Source organism: Leptopilina boulardi, unplaced genomic scaffold (genome assembly GCF_019393585.1).
Source record: "Leptopilina boulardi isolate dan_hultmark-lab unplaced genomic scaffold, ZJU_Lbou_2.1 LbouV2_392, whole genome shotgun sequence".
In the NCBI taxonomy this organism is placed as follows: Eukaryota; Metazoa; Arthropoda; class Insecta; order Hymenoptera; family Figitidae; genus Leptopilina; species Leptopilina boulardi.
This window is the reverse complement of record NW_026137965.1, coordinates 2,692,173-2,719,023: the sequence shown is the minus strand read 5'-3', so window position 1 is coordinate 2,719,023 and position 26,851 is coordinate 2,692,173. Positions and strand designations below refer to the sequence as shown.

The 26,851-nt window shown below is 21.0% G+C and overlaps 1 protein-coding gene across 1 annotated transcript; it reads left to right on the top strand.

The window, feature by feature from the left end:
- Positions 1-8,330: 8,330 nt before the first annotated feature.
- Positions 8,331-20,747, top strand: LOC127288704 (uncharacterized). The gene is made up of 3 exons (XM_051316321.1): positions 8,331-8,566; positions 16,284-16,345; positions 19,040-20,747. The coding sequence occupies exons 1-3, from the start codon at positions 8,546-8,548 to the stop codon at positions 20,154-20,156; spliced, it is 1,200 nt and encodes a 399-aa protein (XP_051172278.1). The 5' UTR covers positions 8,331-8,545; the 3' UTR covers positions 20,157-20,747.
- Positions 20,748-26,851: the final 6,104 nt, after the last annotated feature.

Genomic DNA, 26,851 nt, shown 5'->3' with positions numbered 1-26,851 from the left:
ACATAATAATTAATTGATACAAATAAATATTTATTTGCTAATATTCAAGTTGGTTTTCATTGTATTTTTTTTTTTTTTTTAATAGATTAGATTAAAATTTATTTTCTCTATTGTGTTCTGTGTATGTAATTGATAATAGCTTTAATTTTTGATAATAATAATTAAAAATAGTTTTTGTCAATGGTAGCTTCAATTTTTATAAATTATTATCGTCGTTATATTCAAAAAGCGATAGCTTCAATTGTTTATCTTTAAATATAATTTGAATATTAATTAAATTAATATAAAAAGAATATTATTATAATTAATAACCATAATAATTAGTTACAATTAATTTTAATTATTCGTAAATAATTTATAATTATAATAATTAATAATAATTAATTAGAATTAATTTTTAATTACAATAAATAATAGTTAATAATAATTAATTATAATAAATAATAATTAATTTTGGCATAAGCTTCAATTTTTGTCAATTTTAATCATTGTTAATTAGAATCTGATATTTTCGAAATTTGAGGAAAAATTTTTTTTTTTTCTAATTTACAATATTGTTTTTGTGGTTATAATTTGAAATTTATGAAAATTAATACAATTACAGTAAAATTTGTTTGCAGTTAATATTAAGTGGCTTGTGACCTTGTGGGGAAGTTTTATTCTATATCAAAATGTTTATAGCACAAAAAAAAAAATTCCAAGACCTTAAAAATACTAAATTATAAAAAAAATTATCGAATTCCACTTTACATAATCCAATATTCTATTAAAAGAATTTAATATATTCGTGGATTATGTAAAAAAAAAAAATGTTCTGTATAGGTCTAAATTAAAAACAGTTTTAGAAAAATTATTTAAAATAGTTGCTAATAAAAAAATACTAAAATATTTTATTGCCAACATAAAAAAAATTACTTAATTTTAATTATCAGTCTTAATTATTATTTTTTTTTTATTATTATATTTCGATAATTCGTTATTTATTTTGTCAATATAAATAATTAATCAAATTTGCTTTCTAACAAGATTTGAATTTTTTTTTAAACTTTCACTTATCGGTTTCTAACAAATGGAATATTCACATTTTTTGCTATAAATTATGGTAGTGAATAGAATTTTTTTTTTTTTCTAAATCATATAATTATTGTATATACAAATATTTTTTTTTTTTTAAACGGTGATTTTTTGAGAAATTAAATTATGAGCAGAATACCTCAAATTTATAAGCGTAAAAAGACACGTGTATATTATTTTCTTCTCATTAATCATTTTTTCATAATCCATTATTTATTGCGGACGACACTCGCAATATTATTTCTTTTACTTTTTTTTTTTTGCTGAAGGAAAGTTATCTGCTCACGTGATGATTTTTTTTTCTCGCTCATCTCTCTCCTCGAGGGGCGATAAAAAGATGCAAGATTAAAAAAATATATGTCTTGCGCGTCTGCAGGAGGTGATGACGATCTTGTGTCCTGATTACATTAAAAAAACATTTCATTATAACGATGTAAACAATTTTTAATATTGTCGATCTCTATTTTAATTTCTCATATATATAAGGTCGACTGTTGAAATTTTCTGTTTTTCTTGAAACAAAAAAAAAAAATCCGATAGAAAAAAGTTATTTAAAAATTCAAAAAAATGTTTCGAATTTTTTTTTTTGCCAATTAAAAGTATTTTTTTTGCGATTAATTAAAAGAGAATTTTTTTTTGCTATTTGATCACGATTTGAAAAAAAAAAAATGTTTAAATACTCACCTAATTGACTTTCTCTCTGTGTCGATGTTGAAATATTGAAATTGGACCCTTTTGTTTGCGGCGCGATAATTGACCCTGATATCTTTTGTAGGTAGCCATGAAATTTTCTTCTCCCAGAACTTTGAGCACCGCGCATGCCATTATTATTGTTATTATGTATTATTATTATTATGCGACTGAGATTAACTCAAAAAAAAACTTTCTCTGTTCGATCTGGATAAAAAAAGAGAGAGAGAAGGGTGGGGAATTGTAATTTCATGGCGAATGTGATGGTTGATCACTTCCTCGAAATTTAAACACATGTCAGGGTGCCTTCATTCTTACAATCATTATATATATCTGCATAAAGCGACAGGTGCAAGTGGGCAACATTATTTTATACATATAAGTATGACTGATAAATTGGATTTTAGATAAATCTCATTAGGTTCGAATTTTTGACGTTAATTTGCATCGCAGAGAAAAGAGATTTTTATTTTATCTTAGTGTCAAAAAAATATTTTTATTTGTTTTAAATAAATTTTATTTGAGAGTTGAAGAAAATTTTTATTTGTGAAAAATAGAATTTTATTTGTCCTAAATAATTTTTTTTTTCAATTTAAAACAAATAAAATAATTAGATTAGGCTTTCAGACAAATATATTTTTATTTGCTTTAAATAATTTTTTTTATTTGCTTTAAATAAATTTTTATTTCAATTAAAAATATATTATTTGAGTTAAATAAAAAAATTTTATTTGCGATAAATAGAATTTTATTTGTCTTAAATAAATTTTTTTAAATTGCTTCAAGTAAATTTTTATTTCAATTAAAAATTATAATATTTGAGTTAAACAAAAATTTCATTTGCGATGAATAGAATTTTATTTGTGCTAAATAAATTTTTTTTATTTGCTTCAAGTAAATTTTTATTTCAATTAAAAATATATTATTTGAGTTAAATAAAAAAATTTATTTGCGATAAATAGAATTTTATTTGTTTTAAATAAATTTTATTTATTTGCTTCAAGTAAATTTTTATTTCAATTAAAAATTATATTATTTGAGTTAAATAAAAAATTTTATTTGCGATAAATAGAATTTTTTTTGCTTTAAATAAATTTTTTATTTGCTTCAAATAAATTTTTATTTCAATTAAAAATATATTATTTGAATTAAATAAAAAAAATTTATTTGCGATAAATAGAATTTTATTTGTCTTAAATAAATTTTTTTATTTGCTTCAAATAAATTTTTATTTCAATTAAAAATATATTATTTGAATTAAATAAAAAAAATTTATTTGCGATAAATAGAATTTTATTTGTCTTAAATAAATTTTTAAAATTGCTTCAAGTAAATTTTTAATTCAATTAAAAATTATAATATTTGAGTTAAATAAAAATTTTATTTGCGATGAATAGAATTTTTTTTGTGCTAAATAAATTTTTTTTATTTGCTTCAAGTAAATTTTTATTTTAATTAAAAATATAATATTTGAATTAAATAAAAAAAATTTATTTGCGATAAATAGAATTTTATTTGTGTTAAATAAATTTTTTTATTTGCAATAATAACAAAAAAAATTAGATTGAGACAAATATATTTTCATTTGCTTCGAATAAATTTTTATTTTAATTAAAAATTATATATTATTTGAGTTAAATACAAAATTTTATTTGATTCAAGTAATCGGTTACTTGATTATTATCAAATAAATATTTATTTCAACCAAATAATTTTTATTTGTGACAATTAAATTTTTTTTATTTCTAGGAGATTTTTTTGTTTTAAATACAGAAATTATTGATTAAAATACAGTTTATTTAATTCAATTATTATTTGGTTTCAAAAATTACTTGGTTCAAGTAAATATTTGATAATAGTCAAGTAACCGATTATTTGAATCAAATAAATTTTTTTCTCATTTGAACCAAATTATTTTTTATTTAAATTGAATAAATTTTATTTGAAACAATAATTATTTCTGTATTTGAAAGAAAAATACCATTTAATTGGTCTCAAATAAATAATTATTTTTATCAAATAAATATTTATTTGATACAAATAATTATTTATTTGGTAACCGATTATTTAAATAAAATAAATTTTTTTAGTGTATATTAATAAAAAATATTAATATTCTTTGGTACAAATAAAATAAAAAAAAAATTTCATAAGTTTTTGTCTTAAAATTTGAATTAGTCATATTTCAATTTATTAATAAACTTTCGATCATTAATTGTAATAAAACGATCAATTTGTGATTATACGCGAGAATAATGAAGGAAAAAAAAATATTACTTATAACCTACATATTTGCATAATTACAAACAAAAATTATGTCATTAATTTTATGACAATACTTATATGTTTACCAAAATCTGTTTCATGTGCCTTAATTTATGAAATTACGTAAAGATATTTCAGTTTCATCATATAAATATATATATATATACTTCGGTATATAATTTGAAAACCAAATTTCCTGCGAAATTTGAGGGTAAAACAAAGAATAAAAAAAAAAAGAAAAATAAATTGAATGTGAGGAAAGGTAAATAAAAAAAAAAAAAAAAAAAAATGAGCCAAATTATGTAACCTTCTCTCTCTCCCGGAGATGTTTTATATATCTTTCAGAGAGAAATTGTTTCACCCCTTCTTTCTCAGTATAGGCGCAGTAAAAGTGAAGGTTGAAATACAATCGTTGAACTCCCAAAAAAAAGGGTCAAAAATTTGTTACATAACATTTTTTTTGTTTCTCACATTTTTGTATGAATGAAATATTTGCAATCAAATTCAAGGGGGAAAAAAAATCCATTAAAAGGTGTGAATTTTTTTTTTTTTTTTTTATTTATATTTTATATCTATCGAAAAACAAAATCTATTTTAATTATGAAATTAGAATATATATTTGATTTATATTTTTGATTTTCAATTTTTTTTTTCCCTATCATAATTATTGATTGGGTCACGCGAAATAATAATCTCTGAGTTTATTTGTTTTGCATGATTCATAAAAAAAAAAAAAAAATGTATTATGGGAAAATAAAAATAAATAGGTATTATTTTTTTTAATACGCTACACGACATTCATTGTTTCAAGTTTAAATGTTTATTTGTTATTCATGTAAACATTATTAAAATCATACTCCTGGAAGGAAAGTTAGATCAGATTGAACTTTCCCATTATTTCAAGGCTACTCATTATCAAAGAGTTATGATTTTTTTTTATTGTGAGAAAAAAAAAATGATTGCAATCATTAAAAAATATGTTTTGAAATTATAATGATTTCTATTTTATTTATTCGGGAAAAAAAAGAAAATACATATAATTTTTGGAAACAAAAATTGAAGAGAGGAAAATATAAAAAAAAAAATAAATTAGGTATAATATAATAATAAATTTTTTTCTAATAATAATTAAAAATACTTATATATAATATTATAATTATTAATTAAATGAAAAATTAAATTAATGTCACTGATAATTATTATAATAAAAATCAGAATTTAATTTATATTCCTAATTATAAATTCTGTTAATTAGGATTTTAAAATAAAGAAAATATTTTCAACACTTTTGATGATTAATGAGCATAAAAAATATCTATAGTAAAAAAATTTTCACTTGAAAGAAAATATAATTGTTAAATATGTAATAAGATTTAGGATTATTATGTCATAACAAATATAATAAATACATCGTAACAATCGCAATATAATTTAGTAAAATATGATATAATTAATAGATTGAATTTTTCGTTTTATATAATTAAATAATCTTCTATTTTTAAATTATGAAGCTTACATAATTACATTATTAGACCATTAATCATTGAAAGTTAATTACTTTAATTATTATTTTTTAAAAAAAATTACTAAATTTTTTAGTACAATATTCATATCAGTTTCATCGACTTTCCTAATAAATCAAAAACAAATATTGTCAGTGTAATCTCTCGAGGAAAATTGTTCGCTAACTAACTCTAAAGAGGTAGATCATTAAAATAAATTATTTACACAAGACAATATAATATGTGTGGGACTCTCATTTTATAATAAACTTTCTTTTTTATTCAGGGTTAAAAATATTTCTGAATAAATTTTTTTTTTTCCCTAGGGATATAGTATAATAATTTTTATCAATATTATTTACTTTCACCATATTCTATGGTCGTTGTGTTTTTTTTTTTATTCATAATTTTATTCTTATAATTATGTGTCAAGAATTAATGTTATTTTCAATGTCAAAATATTTAGTGAAGATGCTTGCGCAAAATTACTATAAAATTGACTATAATTATTATTATAAAAAAATAAAATAAAAAAAAATTTTCTATAACTATTGGTAATAATTTTGAAAAATGAAAGCATAGTTGCAACAACCATGAATTTATTTAAATAATTTTTATATTGAACTACTTTTATTCGGAAATACATCACTCATTTTTTTTACATAATTAGGAATTTAAATATTCTTCTATAGGAAAAGTGGATTATATAAAAAGATTAGAAATGGAATTAGATCATTTTTTTGAAATTATTTCTTAATAGCTTGGAATGTTTTTTTTTTTTGTAAACATATTTTGATGTAGAAAAAATACCCCCCCCCCCCAACAAGGTCACATCACTGAAATTAATAACTGACAAACATTTTGCGTTTTATATAATAAATAGTTTACAAATTTATTATTAAATAAATTAAATTAAAATTTTTTATTATTATTATTTCAAATAAATTTTTATTTGAGTCAATTAAATTTTCTTTGTTTCAAATTTATAGAATTGGTTTTTTATTTGTTTTAAATTAAAAAAAAATTTATTTAGCACAAATAAAATTTTTATTTAACTCAAATATTAATATTTTTAATTAAAATGAAAATATATTTGAAGCAAATAAAAATATATTTGTCTCAGTAATTTAATTTTTGTTGTTTTGAATTAAAAAAAAAATTTATTTAGCACAAATAAAATTCTGTTTATTGCAAATAAAATTTTTATTTAATTCAAATAAAAATTATTTGATACAAATAAATATTTATTTGATAATAATAGTCAATAAGCCGATTATATATAAAGTAAAATATATTTTTTGTTGAGTGTACTGTAAAAAAAATTCCCAAAATTTTAAACAACAAATTTAATTAATTTAATTATTTATTAATTATTAATTAATTGATAAATAATATTTATTAATAAATTTAATTGTCAAACTACCTACACCCAGAGAAATGATTTATTTAAATCAAATAAAATATATGTGAATTAAATAAATGTATATTTGTCACAGAGCCTACTAATATATTTATTTGGTGTAAATACAAATTTTATTTGGCATAAGTAAATTTTTCATTAGTTTAAATAAATTTTTTATTCCAATGAAATAAAATATATTTGCAACAAATAAATGAGTTAGTAGGCTCTGAGACAAATATACTATTTCTCTGAGTGTATTCATTAATTTATCATAATTATTTGTTAATTAATTTATAAAATTATTTATAAATTGACAATAATTTATTGATAATTTTATTTATTAAATTTTTTATTAATTTATTTATAAAATTATTTGTTAATTATTTTATATTATATTTATTAATTTATAGAATTATTTATTAATTTATAAAATTATTTAATTCCTGTCATTATTATTTAAATTCTTGTATCAATTAAAACGATCTTTAATAATAATTAAAAAATACCAATTTGCAAATTAATTATTTGCTAATAATATTTATTATTAAAATTATTTATCAAAATATCAATTGATTAATTTAAAAAATTATTTTATTATTATTATTTAAATAGATTGTATCGATTAAAACGATCTTTGATAATAATTTGAAAATACTAATAGCAAATTAATTAATTGCTAATAAAATAATTTATCAAATTATTTATTAATAAATAATAGTTTATCAAATTATTTATTAATTAATAATTATTATATAATATACCTAAATAATTAATTAATATTAATTTATTATTAAAATTAATTAAAAAATTATTAATTAATTAATTTATCAAATTATCTATTAATTTATTTATAAATTTATTTGGTTATTATTTTTATAAAATAATTAGTTAATGAATTTTTAAAATTATTTGTTAATTACCTATTTTATAAAATTAATAAATAATTAATTAAATTATTTATTTATTAATTTATTTTTTGACATTTTTCCCCTAAAAAAATATGGGGAGGGGGGGTTAAAAAATGCGTGCAAAAAAAATGAATTCACTCGAAATATAATAATCGATGGCGTCGTTTGATTACGCGTGCACACTCTCACGTCTTGTTCACTGTCTGGTAAGAATATTGCGCAAGAGAAGTTGAACCGTGCGGTCTCAATGGTCTAGGTCTTCGGGTGACCGATGAACATGTTCCTATATAAAAAAAAAAAAAAAAAAAAATTAAATTTCCTCCTCCTTTTGCGCGGTAACAAGAAAGAAAGAAAGAAAGAAAAGAAAGACCCATTTGGGGCCCCCCCACTTTGAATGTAATCTCACCTGAAACTTGAGGAATCCCAATGGTACTGCCCCGACCCCCATCATGTACCAGAAGCAGACACATAAACGTGGGTCGAGGAGGTGAGAGAGCCCCACCTCGATCATCATGTCTCTAATGCCCAGGGCGTCCTGGGTCTAGGCGGTGGGTTTACGCACTTCTGCCACATATAAAAGCATCGACTATCATCAGAGAATTCATCAGAGAAGTGTGACGATCGGTGACAATAAAAAAAAAAAAAAATTTTCGTTTTTTTTTTTTATAAATCCGTGGCAAAGTGGTTGCCGTTATTTTTTTGGAATGAAGATGCGGTTTACCCTGGTTAGTGAAAATAATTTTTTTTGATATTTGTGTATTTTTTCGATAAACAAAAATTTATTTTGTTTATTGTGTGGTGATTTATTTAAAAAAAAAAAAGTGATCAGTGTTTGTCTTTTTATGAGACAAAAAAAAAAGTGTGCGAAAAATCAGTGAAGATTTATATTGGAAGATCTTCAGGATTTTCATTTATTAAATGTTCAGAAAAGAAGTTTTTTGACACTGAAAAATTTCTGTTCAAATTTTTTTTTAAAATGAATTATTGATTGTTAATTATTTATAAAAAATAATTAGTTATTTGAAATAATAATTTTTTATTATTGACTAATTATTAGTAACTGATTATTAGTTATTTATACTAATTATTTTTTATTTATTAGTAACTAATTAGTAGTAACTAATTATTAATAACTAATTTTTAATAAAAAGTTACTATCTAAGTATTTAGTAACTAATTATTAATAACTAATTTTTAATAAAAAGTTACTATCTAATTATTTAGTAACTAATTATTAATAACTAATTATTAGTAAGTGATTATTATTAATTAATTATTAGTAACTGTTTATTACACTGAGAAAAAAATTTATTTCATTTAAATAATCAATTACTTGAATATTATCAAATAAATATTTATTGGAACCAAATAATAAATTATTAATCGAGTCAATTAAATGGTATTTGTTTCAAATAGAAAAATTATTGGATCAAATACGATTTATTTAATTCAAATAAAAATTATTTGGTTCAAGTAAATGTCTATTTGATAATAGACATGTAATCGATTTTTTGAATCAAATAAATTTTTTTCAGTGTAGTAATTAATGATTAAAAAATAATTATTAGTAATTAATTATTAGTAACTGATTTATTAGTAATTAATTATTAAAAACTAAGTTATTAATTATGTAAAACTAATTATTAGCAATTAATTACTAAAAACTAATTGTTAAAAATAAATAATTATCAGTTAATTAATAATTAATTGTTGTTAAAAGTAAAGAATTTTTTTTTATATTTTATTAAAACAGCATTTTTTTTTCTTTAATTCTCGAAAAGATTATTGTGGATAGAAAATATTTTTTTTCAATTTCCTCAGTAAATAAGACGAGAAATCAAAAATTTATTCAATTTAAAAACATTTTTTTTCTTCAATTTTAAGATTTCTGAATGAAAAAAAATATCAATTTTCTAAATTGTCCTCTATAAAATAAAGAAATTTTTTTTCTGAAAAAAGAACCGGTTCTAAAAGATTTGATTCAGTCAAAAAAATTTGATTTTCTTTACTTAAAACAATTTTTTATTTCTGAGTGGATTTAATGTGATATTATTATTTCTTTGATTTAAATAAACAATTTCTTCAAATTAGGTATATTTAAACAATTTATTTTTTTTTGGGAGTAGTGCAAATTTTTTTTATTAAAATAAATTTTTATATATTTTTTTTTGCATAAACAGATAAAATATTCATATAATTTTTAAATTTAATGTTAACTCATTAATTAATTAAGTGAATAATTAATTATATAAATAATTATTTTAATAAATTATCAATATACCTATGTTAAATAAAATATTATAATAAAGAAATAAATAAATATTAAATAATAAATAAATAATAAAAATTAAATAAAATTAAAAAAAATTAAATAAAATTTGAACAAATAAAAAATTATGATTTTAATTAAATTCTATTTAACTTGGAAATGTATAATAATTAATTTTGTAATAATTGAGAAAATATCGATCTCATGGTACACGCGTCAATGAATCAACTTCGTTATACATATATGTATATCGACGCCTCCCGTTGATAAGATGCCCGTTCATTTGTCAGAATAATAAAATGCCAACTCGAGGTCAGTTCAATATGAAGCTAGTTCAATTGTCAAAATAATAAAAGGCTATCTCAGTTTCAGAATAATATAATCCTATCTCGCATTAAATTCGAATTCAAGTTTTCGTAAATTAAAAAAAAAAGTTTAAGTCGATCAGAATATTAATTCATACTTTTTAATGATTAATTAGTGATTAATAATTATTAATAAAATAAGAAATAGAATAAAAAACAAATAATAAAATAAATGAAAATAAAAAATATTATTAAAAAAGAAAAAAATTAATTTAGCCTTGAATTATTTATTACTAATATTATTTTTTTTATTATAATTTTTTTATTAATTTTTTTATTTTGTTAATCATTAATTAATCATTACAAACTATTAAATAATATTCCGATCGAGTTAAAAATTTTTTATTTTACGAAAACTTGAATATTTTTAACTCGATCGGAATATTATTTAATAGTTTGTAATGATTAATTAATGATTAACAAAATAAAAAAATTAATAAAAAAATTATAATAAAAAAAATAATATTAGTAATAAATAATTCAAGGCTAAATTAATTTTTTTCTTTTTTAATAATATTTTTTATTTTCATTTATTTTATTATTTGTTTTTTATTCTATTTCTTATTTTATTAATAATTATTAATCACTAATTAATCATTAAAAAGTATGAATTAATATTCTGATCGACTTAAACTTTTTTTTTAATTTACGAAAACTTGAATTCGAATTTAATGCGAGATAGGATTATATTATTCTGAAACTGAGATAGCCTTTTATTATTTTGACAATTGAACTAGCTTCATATTGAACTGAGCTCGAGTTGGCATTTTATTATTCTGACAAATGAACGGGCATCTTATCAACGGGAGGCGTCGATATACCGGTTACAGAAACAGTTATATATATCTATTTTCTTGTTACCATTGAAGCTCTAACATATTTGACCAAGTTTTCTTTAAAGTTAAAAAATTTACACTAAGAATAATTTTTACGCATTGCAATTAATGAAATAGTTTTTTAATTGAAAATTCAGTTTTATATAATCAGTATATAATCATAATTTTAAATACAGCCAATTACCCACTCTACTTACTTCAAATCATATTAAAAAAAAAAAAATGAATACAATATATTTTACATAATCATTTTTCACGTGCTCCGATAATATTCATTCATTAAATTTTAATTTATTAACAACTTATTTACATGAGAAGTATTTTTACAATTTTTTGTTGATAATTTTTTTTTTAATTGCTTTTTAAAAAAATATTTATATTAATTAATAAATATATTTAAATATTATTATAAATATATAAATATTATTTTACAATTTTCAACAAAAAAAAAATAATAATAAAATAAAAAATAATTATCATATTTAAATTTAGTTTTTTGCAAAATTAATTAGATTTTAAAGTCAATATTTCATAAAAATTTTCATTTAATAATTATTATATTTCTTGTCTGATAATTGCAGTGAAATTAGACAAATTGTTTTTCCAAGCATTTTTAGTCCTGGCAATTAAACTCAATGTTTGACAATGATTAATTACATTAGATGGAAGAAGAAATTTTTTTTTTCCACGCTTCCTGTGGGTAAAGTAAATTTTTATTGAAGTCACTTTTTATTTCTCATGCATCAGGAAAAAAAAATGCAAAAATAGAAATTATAATTTTCAACTAATTTTAATATGCATATAATTATTTTTTTAAACATATATAATCATTTTTTGAGCATTGAAATTTTATATTTATTGTTAATAATAATGCAAAAAAACAAGTCATAAATAATTTGATTCTTTGGGGGAATATTTTATTTTTACGAGATTAAATTTATTTATTTTTTATTTATATATGGAGCACTTGGAAAATTTTTTCCCTAATATGCTATTTAATGGCTTCTGATATATATATATTTGCATGTTTTCCTTTCTTACGACCAATTTGCAAAACGTAAAAGGAATTTTTATTCTTCAGTGATTTTTATAAGAACGTACATTAGTTCCAGAGATGAGCAAAATGATTTTATGAAAAAAAAGTAACGTTTCGCTTCGTTACACTGATAGTGTTGTTACTTTTTTTTTTTTTTATTATTGAAACTACACGAAAAACAGTTTTCCTATTGTTTGTTAATTTGTATTTTTATATCCTATAAAATTATTCTTAATTAAAATTGCCATTAAATTGACATTAAATTTAAATAAAAATTTTATATTTATAAAAATTAAATTATAATTAAAATTACAAATAAAAAAAATTGAAATTAATTAATGAAAATTAATTTTTTTAATTATTAATTTAATTGTCAAAAATTAAAAGAAATAAAAATTTAATTTGCAGTTTTTATTTTTAAGAACATAAAATATATGCTTTAAAAAAATTCAGTTTTTAGTTATATCTTGCTTGTAAAATCTGAGACACTTAGGAAGTTACCTTCGTCTATAATGACCAGCTGAATATTCTAGTCAACGAAAATTTATAATATTATCCTGCATATCTTAAAGTGTGTCATATCAATAATTCTTCTCGTAATGTCAAAAAATTTAGCACAAAATTTTACTTGTTTTTTCGTTGCTTTTTTTTGGGATCAAAGGCGGGTTCAAAATCTGTTGATGTAAAAAATGTTAATTTCTCAATATAATTAGGCTGAACTATGAAAATACAGTTATCAAATTAATAATAAACTAAATAAGAAACCAAAAAATACAAAAAAAAAATTAAAAATAAAAAATAAATAAAAAAAATAAATTTTTTAAAAATAATAATAAACTAAATATAAAAAACAAAAAAATAATTTAAAAAAAAATAAAAAATAAATAACAAAATTAATTTTTTAAAAATAATAATAAACTAAATATAAAAAACAAAAAAATAATTTAAAAAATAAATAATAAACAAAGCAGAAAACAAAAGAAGAATATTAAAAGAAAAAAAAACTGTTAAACATTGATAAAAGAAATGAAAATAAAAAAAATCGCAAAATTATACCATATAAATGTAATAATAGACATAAATTGATCTTTATTTTATAAAATCCACGACAAATATCAACTATATATAATCAATCAAATTTCTTTTTAACAACTGATGATTTATTTTTTAAATGATACCCCACAGAGAAACTTTCGAAATTTCTCCATATTTTTTTTTTGCTAACGCGATTTTTTTTTTTTTTTTTTTTTTTTTTAATAAAAATATTTACAAATGGCTTATATATAGTAATTCATGATCGATGATTTGCACGGTGACAATCAGTAATACAAATGTCATGGAGGCGTGAATTTTATAAATATATTTTGTAGTCAATGAAACGCGATTCGAATTAATAAATTTCTTTTTGAAAAAATAATATATCGCATATCATTTTCGATACGTTAAATAATAACTCAAAAAAAAATCGTTTTTTATTCAATCATCACAGCTGGGGGTCCATGTAATTTTTTTTATTAAACGACTTTTCGACAAGGTGGGCGCAAAACTCTGAAAATGACAATAATCTCGTGATATTATAGACGTAAGAATCGTGCGGAAATAATAATATAAAGGTAATACAATGTAAGCTGTAATAATTGCGTGGTCGATTGAACGGCGAGTTCTCAGCACTTTCACTGAAGCTCATAATATTACATCCTGGAGAATAAAAAAAAAAAAAAAAAAAAACACCTCGCGTCCTTCTTCAAAAAGAAAAAAACAGGGAATGACCACATGGTCTGACCTAATTTTTGAGAAATAACCATCGGGAGGGATCTTTCCATTCCTCACGACTTTCATTTTTTAAATGCCGTCAGAAATTTACCTGATGGGAATTCCGCGAATAACAAAAAAAAAAAAAAAATTGAGAAAAAAATTTTTAAAAAAAGATAAAAACGAGAAATAAAGATTAATTTTTTTTAGCTAAAAAAATTTTCGGTGGATATTGAAAAAAAAATGATTAAAATATTTTTAAATTCCATTAACTGAAAAATTTACCGCTGTTAATTATTTAAATAAAAAAAAATTAATGAGAAAACCATTATTATGTTTCAAATAAATAAATAGAACTTTTTTTTCCTTTTTATTAAATTTATTTAATTTATATTTTATCGAAAAAAGAAAAAAAATGAAAAAATTGTTTTTTGATTTAAAAAGAAAATTGAAGAAATAATTTTTTATTATTAAAGCATATTGTTCTCTAAATCAAAGAAATATTCGTTAAATTTAAAAAAAATATGATTTAAGAAATGTTTTTAGTAAAAAAATATTTTTAAACTTCAATAATTCAAAAATTTACCTATGAATTATTTAAATAAAAAAAATCAATTTATTTTTATTATTTATTTATTTATTTATTATTTTTTCATTAAAAAAAAATTAATGAAAAAAGTATTCTTTTATTTAAAAAAAATAATAAATTGAAGAAATAATTTTTTATAATTGAAAAATTATTATTTAAATCAAAGAAATATTTTAATTCGCTAAATTAAAAAAATCCATTTTTAAATTAAAGAAACGTTTTTAGTAAATTGAAGAAATTTTTTTTTTAATTTGAAGAAATTTTTTAGTAATTTGAAAAATATTTTTTTGTAGATTGGAAAAATGTTTTAGTAATTTTGAAAAAATATTTTAGCAGATTGAAAAAATGTTTTAGTAAATTGAAGAAATATTTTATCAGATTAATGAAATATTTTACTAAATTAAAAAAAAATTTTTTTTTAAACTTCAATAATTCAAAAATTTACCTATGAATTATTTGAATAAAAAGAATCAATATTTATGTTTATTATTTATTTATTTTTTTTTCATTAAAAAAAAAATTAATGAAAAAAGTATTCTTTTATTTAAAAAAAATAATAAATTGAAGAAATAATTTTTTATAATTGAAAAATTATTATTTAAATCAAAGAAATATTCGTTAAATTAAAAAAAAAATGATCTTGTAAATTAAAGAAATGTTTTTAGTAAAGAAATATTTTTAAACTCCAATAACTCAAAAATTTACCGTTATGAATTATTTAAAAAGAATCAATAAAAAAATTTTTTTTTACTTTTTAAAAAAATAATAAATGTAAAAAGTGTTCTTTGATTTAAAAAAAACGGAAGAAAGAATTTTTTATGATTGAAGAATTGTTCTTTTATATCAAAGAAATATTTTAATTCGCTAAATTAAAAAATTCCATTTTTAAATTAAAGAAACGTTTTTAGTAAATTGAAGAAATTTTTTTTGTAATTTGAAGAAATTTTTTAGTAATTTGAAAAAATATTTTTGCAGATTGTAAAATTGTTTTAGTAATTTTGAAGAAATATTTTGGAAGATTGAAAAAATGTTTTAGTAAATTGAAGAAATATTTTATCAGATTAAAGAAATATTTTACTAAATTGAAAAAAAATATTTAAGCCGATTGAAGAAATCTTGTTTTAATAAAATAAATAATCAACTTTCTGTTTTGATAAGCCAAACAATTTGTTTTCATTTTGTATTATAAAAAAAGAAGAAAAAAAATTTTTTTTTTTGAAAGAAAGTAGGTAGAGTTGATGAATTTTGACATTCGTTGACGTAATCTCAGGTACAATATATTTAGTGGAATAATAGAACAGAGAGACCGATTGAATAAAAAAGAAAAAAAAAACTTGTTTTGAAATCGAAACTTCTTTGAGCAACGATGCAGAAGCTTAAACCTGTCAGATGATAACAAGATCTAATTAAAGACTTATTAGTTATCGCAAAAGACACGTCAAGGCTTTTAAAAAAAAAAATTTCTCTTTTCTATTATTATCCCGTAACTTCCTTTTGCAAAAAAAAAAAAAATATATAAATTGAAAACGTTTAACATAAATGAATTGACAATTTATAAGACAAATAAATTAATGACTCTATTTATTTATTTTCAGGTATTACTGGGGTGCCTACTGATCGTCTCCACTCACGGAGAACCAGTAAGGGAAAAAAAAGAGTAGGTTTTTTTTTTAAATTTAATTACTTTTTTTAAAATTTATTTTAATTATGTTAATTAATAATTAAAATTAATTAGGTAGTTAATTAATTTTGAAGGTAAAATAACAAAAAAAAAGTAAATTGGACGTAGCAAAAAAATTTTTTTTTTCAATTTAAATTTAAAAAAAAAAGAAGTGATTAATTCATTTGGAATTAGCGAAAAATAAAGATTAGCAATTTCACTTTTTCGTTTATTCAATATATAAGTATCTAATGGAATTATTGAACATTGGTGAAAGTGCTTTCAAGAAATGTTTATAATTATTTTATTTTTTTTTATGTGAGATTTGCATATAGCAATAATATTTTAGAAAAGAATTTCTAAAGTTTATAGACGCTGTTTGACTTTAGTGATGGAATGAAGAATAAGGACCTCTTCTGCGTATATTAAGAATCCTTATTTGACATTTAAAATCACGGACTCAGATACTAAAAAATTTAATAATTTAAATATAAAATCGCGGCGAAAGTTTTAGGACTAATTTTTCAAAGTTTATGGAAATTTTTATATTTTTATTTTTATGGAAATTTTTTATAATATAAAATATATTTTGGAATTTTTGTGAATTACAATACTTTTTGTGAAAAAATTTTTTTTTTACTAACAAATATAAATATCAAATAATAATTAAAAATAGAAATTTTTTTTTGAAAGTTCTTTTTTTGAAAAGTTATTGTGAAAATAATTATTGTGTAATAATATATTTAAAAAATATATATCACTTTCAATTTTTAAGTATGGTTAGAGGGCATCAACGAAACATTTTCGGTAGTGAAAGTAATTCAAATTAATTTAATATGGAGCAGAACACCTGCTCTTAAATTTATATATATAGAAAATACATTTCATCATAACCCATTAAAAAGTTATTAACTATATTTTTTTTAGTTCCTCTTTTAAAGGGAAGCACTTTCACTTATTTTTTTATTGCTTAAAATTCTCTCAAGTTCATATTTTTCTATACTATTGTAATGTCAATATATTTTAATCAATAGTCAATTATATTTTTGAGGACATTATTTTTTTTTGAAAAATTCTTGAATTTTTTCTGTCAATATTTATATAGTGGAAAAAATTTGAATTTTTTGAAAATACCTTCAAAATAATTAATTATGAATTTATTTTTGAAATTATTTTAGTACAGAAAAAAAATTGTTTCCAAATATAATCGGTTACTTGATTATTACAAAATAAATATTTATTTGTATTAAATAATTTTTATTTGTATAAAGTAATTAAATTTTTTTTAAATTCCAATTACTCAAAAATTTACCGCTATGAATTATTTAAAAAGAATCAATAAAAAAATTTTTTTTTACTTCCTACTAAAAAAATAATAAATGAAAAATGTGTTCTTTGATTTTAAAAAAAAGGAAGAAAGAATTTTTTATGATGGAAGAATTGTTCTTTATATCAGAAAAATATTTTAATTTGCTAAATTAAAAAAATCCATTTTTAAATTAAAGAAACGTTTTTAGTAAATTGAAGAAATTTTTTAGTAATTTAAAAAAATATTTTTGCAGATTATAAAATTGTTTTAGTAATTTTGAAGAAATATTTTAGCAGATTAAAGAAATATTTTAGTAATTTTTGAAGAAATTGTAGATTGGAAAAATGTTTTAGTAATTTTGAAGAAATATTTTAACAGATTACATTACTTTTTTAAAAAATTCTTGAATTTTTTCTGTCAATATTTTTATAGTGGAAAAAATTTGAATTTTTTTTTTTTGTTGAAAATACCTTCAAAATAATTAATTATGAATTTATTTTTGAAATTATTTGAGAACAGAAAAAAAATTGTTTCCAAATATAATCGGTTACTTGATTATTATGAAATAAATATTTATTTGTATTAAATAATTTTTATTTGTATAAAATAATTAAATATTTTTTAAACTCTAATAACTCAAAAATTTACCGCTACGAATTATTTAAAAAGAATCAATAAAAAAAAAAAAAAATAATAATAATAATAAATGTAAAGAGTGTTCTTTGATTTAAAAAAAAGGAAGAAAGAATTTTTTATGATTGAAGAATAGTTCTTTATATCAAAGAAATATTTTAATTCGCTAAATTAAAAAATTCCATTTTTAAATTAAAGAAACGTTTTTAAGTAAATTGAAGAATTTTTTTTTTAATTTAAAGAAATTTTTTAGTATGAAGAAATTTTTTAGAAATTTGAAAAAATATTTTTGCAGATTGTAAAATTGTTTTAGTAATTTTGAAGAAATATTTTTGTAGATTGGAAAAATGTTTTAGTAATTTTGAAGAAATATTTTAGCAGTTTGAAAAAATGTTTTAGTAATTTTTAAGAAATATTTTAGCAGATTACATTACTTTTTTAAAAAATTCTTGAATTTTTTCTGTCAATATTTGTATAGTGGAAAAAATTTGAATTTTTTTTTTTTTTTTTGAAAATACCTTCAAAATAATTAATTATGAATTTATTTTTGAAATTATTTGAGTACAGAAAAAAAAATTGTTTCCAAATATAATCGGTTACTTGATTATTACGAAATAAATATTTATTGGTATTAAATAATTTTTATTTGTATAAAATAATTAAATATTTAATAATTATTAGTTAAATTATATATTTTGATTATTAATTATTAATTGGCATAATAAATAAAATTTTGTTGTTATTTTTAGAGCACCATTGTCACAATATGGACCACCGGCAGCATCTTATGGTACACCTGACGTTGGCCTAAGTGATTCCTATGGTGCACCACCATCGGGACCATCGGGTGGTGGTGATTTGGGATCATCTTTTGCCGGTGATCATAGCTCAATTGGAGGTTCCTTTGACAGTGGTCATGGTACAGATTTGTCAACAAATTTTGCACCATCATCTTCTTATGGTGCTCCTGCACCATCGTATGGTGCACCAGCTCCAAATTATGGTCCACCAGCACCAAATTATGGACCACCAGCACCATCGTATGGACCACCAGCTCCAACTTATGGACCACCAGCGCCACAAGGAAAATGGGAAAAAAAATTAACATGGAAGCAAGAATTAAAGCAAATATGGAAAACCGAATCAAAACTCACTTGGAAGCAGGAGTGGCAAAAAATTGAAGTTCCCGTTTGGAAAAATGAGCAAGTCTCTGTTTGGAAAGAAATTCAAGTTCCTCAATGGAAGAAAGTACAAAAACCAGTTTGGAAGGAAATTCAAGTTCCCATTTGGAAGGACGTTCAGGTTCCAGCTTGGAAAAAAATTTGGAAACCAATTTGGAAACAAGTGCAAGTGCCAATTTGGAAAGAAGTACAAGTACCGGATTGGAAGAAAATTTGGGTACCCGAGTGGATTAAAATTGGAATTCCTGGCGAACGTATTGTAGGCAAGGACAATGAGGGTTGGCAATACACGAGTCATGATCTTTGGAAAAAGAAACTCATTTGGAAGCCAGTTTGGAAAAAAGTTTGGAAAACAGAAAAGAAACAAGCTTGGGTTAATGATAAAAAATTAGAATGGAAACCAGAGTGGAAGCAAATTTGGAAGACTGAGAAGAAACAAGCTTGGGTCACTGATAAGAAATTAATTTGGAAAGAGGAGGATGTTCAAGTTTGGGTACCACAGAAAAAACAAGTATGGGAAAATCAAAAGAAAAAGGTTTGGAAAACCGAGTGGAAGAGCAAATGGGTTCCAGTACATAAAAACGTTCAAGTGCCTGAGTGGAAAAAAATTTGGAAACCCGTTTGGGAAAAGGTTTGGGTACAAGCACCAGTTCATCACGAGGATGAAGGATACAAGTATAAATAAATTTTTTTTTTTTCAATCAAGCAAATGAAAAAAAAAAAAAAAAATTTCGTTATAAAAATGAATGAAAAATTCTGAATTTCATTTCTATTTTGTGAAAATGTTCAGAATATTTTTGTTTATTTTTATTTATAGGCATTAAAAAAAGAAAATTGTTTTCTGGAGAATTGTGTTAAAATTCTTTTGGGAACGAAAATTTGTTGAATTGTCAATTGTCGAGGATTTAATTAATATTGAGTTTGATTGATCCTCTATTTTTAATTGTTATATTTCTGCCATTGTAAAGGGATGAACAATAGGAAAAAAAACGATTAATGCTGAGAAATATATATATATAATTTCATGATTTTATAAACAGAGAACAAAAACGAAGCTTTAAATCGTTATAATGAAAAAACGTATACAAGGAAAATAACATCGAATTGTATATGATACCTGAATACTGTTAAATAATTATCATTTTCGTCTGTAAATAATGTTAAATTTTTTTTTTGCTATTGTAAGCGGAACTTTAGAATTAAGGTATTTTTTTGTACGAATTGAGAAATGAATATTTTTTTTTATATGAATAAAAATATGTTTTTCTAGAAAGAAGGTATTTTTTAATTAGATTTTACAATAGGATCATTAATTACAAGGATGCGAACGAATTAATTATTATTTTTTTTATCATGATTTTTATCATTATGCTTATTAAGAATCTTCATAATCCGCGGATTGAATGATATTTGCGCGATTCTATTTAATAAGCTCAATTTTTTTTTTATTATTATTATTATCCTTCCGCTGAAGTATAAACGGGCAATTATGACAGATTTTCTTAAATTGCGCATTTTGTATGATATGCGTTTATAATTAATTAGCCTGGCTGGGAAAAATTGACTTTATATAATACTGCGCAAAATTGTTTAGCGATTCGTTTCGTAAATGCAATTATTTTTTTCAAAATTCGTAACAGTGTTCAATATTAAATTTAAAAATTTTTTTTTTCAATATTAATTTTATAAATATTTATAAATTTAATATTGAAAAAAAATATTTATAAATTTAATATTGAAGTATGGAAAATATTAATTTTAGAAAATTATTTTTTTATCATTATTATTTGTGTAAAAATTTTTATCGTGGAAAGTTCTCATTGAAATGTAAAGTGTTTTGAATTTGAAAGAAAAAGGAATTCTAAATTTTAGCATGTTTTATGTAAAAAAAAAAAAAAAAAAAAAGTTTGGCCAATTTGAATGAAAGAAGAGATAGTTAATGACTGGTAACAACATAAGCTGAAGAAATATACATTGTATTATAAAATAAGATGCTTTCTAAGGATAAGACAAGACTCAAGGAACCTCAAGATTCATCCAGCAGGGTCGTTAGGGTCATAAAATAAACCCATGACCTTTACTTTCTCCCTGTGCCCGATCATGCACAAATAAATTTCTTAAAGAAGCGCATCTATGCGAACTACCTGATTTTCCATATCAAAAATAAAAAAAAAAAATTTTATTCAAAAAAATTTTGATAAATTGAAACAAAATTGATGTGGTACTTGTTTTATTTGAACTAAATTATATTTGAGTTAAATAAACATATATTTGTCTCAGCCCATTTAATTGGGGTAAATAAAAATTTTATTTGTCATTAATAAAATTTGTATTTAAATAAAATAAAATTTATTTACAACAAATAAATATCTATTTACAACAAATAAATATTTATTGACTACAAATAAATATCTATTTACAACAAATAAATATCTATTTACAACAAATAAATATTTACTGACTACAAATAAATAAATATTTGCAACAAATAAATATTTATTTGGCTCTGAGACAAATATATAATTTTTTCGGGTGTAAATTAGCTTTGAATAAAATTAAATTTCAATAATTTAATTTTAACTCAAAAAATAAAGATAAAATTTTACTAAAGGGAAAACATAACAATATATATTTATGTAGGAAAAACGAACTATATAGTAAATTAAAACAAAACCTAGCGGTGGCGTCTTCAACTAAAATATTCCCCCTAGTGATGGCGTCCTCAACTAAAATATTCCCCCTAGTGATGGCGTCCTCAACTAAAGTGCCCAATATTATATTTTATATATATTTATATATAAATGAATGATTTATTTATAATAGAAATATTATAAAATTATAAATAAATTGATGATGAATAGAAATCATAATCTAAACCTAATGGAAAGTCACATGAAAGACTTTCCTGAACGGGCATGTTAAAGCTGAAACCGGAAATTGTACATGTAGTCGCAAAGGTAAATGACTGACTGATCTTCTCCACAAGAGTCTAATTGCTTGGTCGATTTGCCGAAGGCATATAATATACCAAATCGAAAGTGATCGCATATCGAAATTGCCCGCTTATGAAATTGAAAAAAAAAAAAAAAAATAATCATTTACAAGGTGATAATTTAAAAAAAAAAAAAGTTCACCACATTTTAAATAACAAATAGCTGGGATATTAATAACAAAATATAACGGTGTATACAAAATAATGCTGGTGGAATATATATCCAATATACAGTTAATTAACCAGAAACGTTTTATGTTACTCAATCTCACATTCGATTAATTGCTCACTTTCGAAATTATAATAAGGGCCATTATTTTTTTACCTTTTTTAAAAAGTAATTCGTTATTAATATAGGATTTTTTGAATTTGAGAAAAAATAAATTATAAATTATTATAAATAAATTACAATTAATTATACTAATAAATAAATTAATAACATGGGAATAATAATATTAATAAATAAATAATAAAAAAAAAAACAATAATTGTGAGGTAATTGATTATTTGTGACCGAAATAGAAATAAATATCGAGTAAATGATATCGAGAGATTTATTTCTCATATTTATCATCAAGATTGCATTTCTAGTTTTAGTTTCCTGTTTCCCGTTTCTAGATGATGAAAGGCATCTGACAAGAAAAATCTATTGCCTCGTGTGACCGCACTTTGATAGGTTTACCAGTTGTTTCATTCTTCTTCTCGCGGTGTGTAAATCATTGAGGATTTACGTGCACCGAAGAAATAGAGTTTGGTTTCAATTTCCATTTTGTTCGAAACAGAATCTTGGGAAAATTAGTTATTGTTACATTTTTTTTTTTTTTTTTGCCAGTATTATTTTATGTTACATTCAAGTCTAAGGCCATGGCTACACTGACTCAAGTTTAGTCAAGGTGAATATATAGTAAATCGTTGTCCCATCCGCAGAACCTACTTTCACTCTCCTTAAAAGAAAATCTCATTCTTTTTCCGGTACACAGAATAACTACATTTTTCAAATGCTTTAGAAATAAAAAAATTAAATTTTTAATTATTTTTTCTTGGCAATTAATTTCTAAAAAATATTTTATACTCAGAACTTTTCATTATAATTTCTCAACATAACCTTACTTTTTTTTTTGGAAATTTGAACACAGTAAGTCAAATTACAAGTTGGTTTCTGTTTTGACTACTTCAGTAAAGCGATAGAACCCCCTTAATTTTTTTCGTGAAAAGTCGGACAAATTGCCACACATTGAAATTTTTTTTTTGAGAGAGCGCAAATTTTAATCTTCATTTGTGTGAAAAATTTTTAATGAAGTAAAAAAAAAGGAGAGAATGAGAATATTGACATAAAATTTTCTCATAATTCCATTTAAAATCTTATTGTTTTTTTTTTTTTGTTTTTTTGTTTTGTCGTGGGTGTTCGAAAGTTGAGCAAGGTGTTTCTTTATGAGAGGAAATACTGCGTGAAAGAAATATCAGATAGCGTAGGAGCTGTAAATGGGACCAATTAAGATGAGAGTGATACTTTCAGCAAAAAAAACAAAAATTACTGAAAGCAAAAGTTTTTGAAATAAAAAAAATGTTATCAATTAAAACTGTAATTCTAAAAGATAAATTTACTCACCTGCGCGGTGTTTAAATCAAGTAGCAAATATATTCATCTAAACTGTCAAGATGCTTATAGTCTCCGATTAAAGGAATGACAAGCTGAAAATAAAGTTGTTCGAAAAAAAAAGAATTGAGTTATGACAAACTGCCTTTCTGTTATTTAATATATAAAAATGGAACTGTCAGAATTTTTTATTTTTAAATGCAGTTTTAACTGAAAACAAAAGAACGTAATTTGGTTTTATTTATTATTTGTACCAAATGAATAAATTATTTCTTTCAAGTAAATATTTATTTATTAACAGTAACTGATTATTTCCGAACAAAGATTTTTTCCACTATTAATATTAATGATTGATATTAATATTTCTAAATATTGGGCACTTTAGTTGAGGACGCCATCACTAGGGGGAATATTTTAGTTGAAGACGCCACCGCTAGGTTTTGTTTTAATTTACGTTTGTTTTTCCTACATACACACTGAAAAATAAAAATTATTTGGTTCAAGTAAATATTTATTTATAAATATATATTTATTTATTATTTATATAGTAACTAATTATTTGAATCAAATAAATTTTTTTCATCAGTGCAATAATTGATTCTATTTAATCTATTAAAAATTTCTATAAAATAGTGAGAATATTATTAATGTAAAATTAAATGAAATTTCCAATTCTCAATTTTGGCGATCTATTATATAAACTTAGTATTAAATGACATATTAATTTATTCATTAGTTTCATAATATTAAAACATTCCACAGTTAATTTTGTGAATTTATCTTCATATAATTATAAAAAAAAATGAGACAGAACCACTTGTTTTTATAATTAAATTTGCATTAATATCGTAGGTGGAATTTCTTTCAAAATATTAATATATATGACAATTCTTGAAATTCTTTCGCGATAAATTCCTTTTAAGAACACAAAAAAAAATATTTTTTTTTTTTATGAATTTACATGATCATCTCTTTTGGGTATAATATGAATTTATTATACATAAATATCTTTTGAAACAAAACGTCCATTTATCATTGCGGCAAAATGTGAGTGTGTGTTGGCAGTTATTATGTGATTATTCCTGGGAAAGAGTTTTAACTTTCTTTAAATTTGATCCGGTTCAATATATATATATAAAAATAGGTTCCGGAATTCCCTCATTTTTTAAAAATCTTCACAAACGTCCTTGTACCTTGTACCCTAATAGTTTATTAATTTATGTATATAGGAAACACCTTATTATAATGGATTTTGATGGGAGAAAGTAAAATTAGAATCCTGTGAAATGACTCAGTTTTTTTTTTTTTGAATTTACGATTCCCATTAAAAAAGCAGATAAGATATATATTTCTCCTTGAAATTCGTCCGAAAAATTTGTCGTTAATTGTTTTATTTTGTAAAATTCAAAATCGATATTTTAATTATCATTGATTGCTACACTGAAAAAAAAATTTATTTGCCTCAAATAAACTTTACTTTTTTTTTTAAATTTTTTATGATCGGTTATACTTTATTATTAACAAATAAACAAATTATCAAATAAATAAATATTTATTTAAATAATAAAATTTTTTTTTATTATTTTATAATTACCGATTTATTATTAATTAAATATTATAATTATTATGTATCGTGTATTAATATATTTATTATAATAAATATATTAAACAAAATAATAATACGTAGAAAAAATGAACTATATAGTAAATAAAAACAAAACCTGGCGGTGGCGTCTTCAACTTGAATATTCCCCCTGGTGATGGCGTCCTCAACTAAAGTCTCCAATATATTTGATTTAAATAATCGATTATTTGACTATTATTAAATAAATATTTACTTGAACCAAATAATTATTATTTAAGCCAATTAAATGGTATTTACTTCAAATATATATAAATTATTTTTTTAAATACTGTTTATTTAATGTAAATTTTTTTTTAAATTTATTAATTATAAATGTTTTTATTATTTATAAAAAGTTTTTATTGATTGTAAAAGTTTTCTTGATGTTGATAATTACGCGTAAGATAGTTCTTGTAATTAAATAATTGAAAATTAATTTTTTTTAACAGTAGCGTTATATACTACGTTTTTAATTTATGAGTATTACAGTTGAAGACACTAAGAAATGATAATTATTAACAGTAGCCGAAGAAAAGGAAAAAAAAAAACATTTAATTTCCTTTGAGAAATCTCTTAGAAAAAAAAGAATAATTCTCTTCTCGTTTCTCTTCTCTATGACCTCTCGTTCATTATTCGAAAATTATGAGACATCACTATGCAATAACTCATCTGTAAAATAGTGATTTCTACGATAAAACAATATCCCGGAATTGTGTGCAATAAATTCATGTTTAAAATTTTGTTCTCATTATTAATCAATATCTATTTTTAGAAAATGTATTTAAAAAAAAAACAATGGAAATTAAATATTCAAAATACATTTTTTTTTGAATTTATATATATATATATATATATATATATATATACAAAAGAAAAATTTCGAACAATATGAATTTGAAATTTTTTTCGATGAATTCAAATTTTGAATATAAAATGAAATATAAAAATTTTCAAAAAAAAATGCTGGTACTTTAAAATGGATCTTGAAAAGAGATAAATTTATTTATACATATATAGAGAAGAAAATATATATCTAGACAGTGAAAAATGAGCATCGCAATCGAATGACACTGCGGAGAAATTCTAACAGACAACTGTATGTCGTTCAGCGACCTCTCACCTGTCTAGTATAGAAAGTTGAATTGTTGCATTACGAGTTTTCAATAA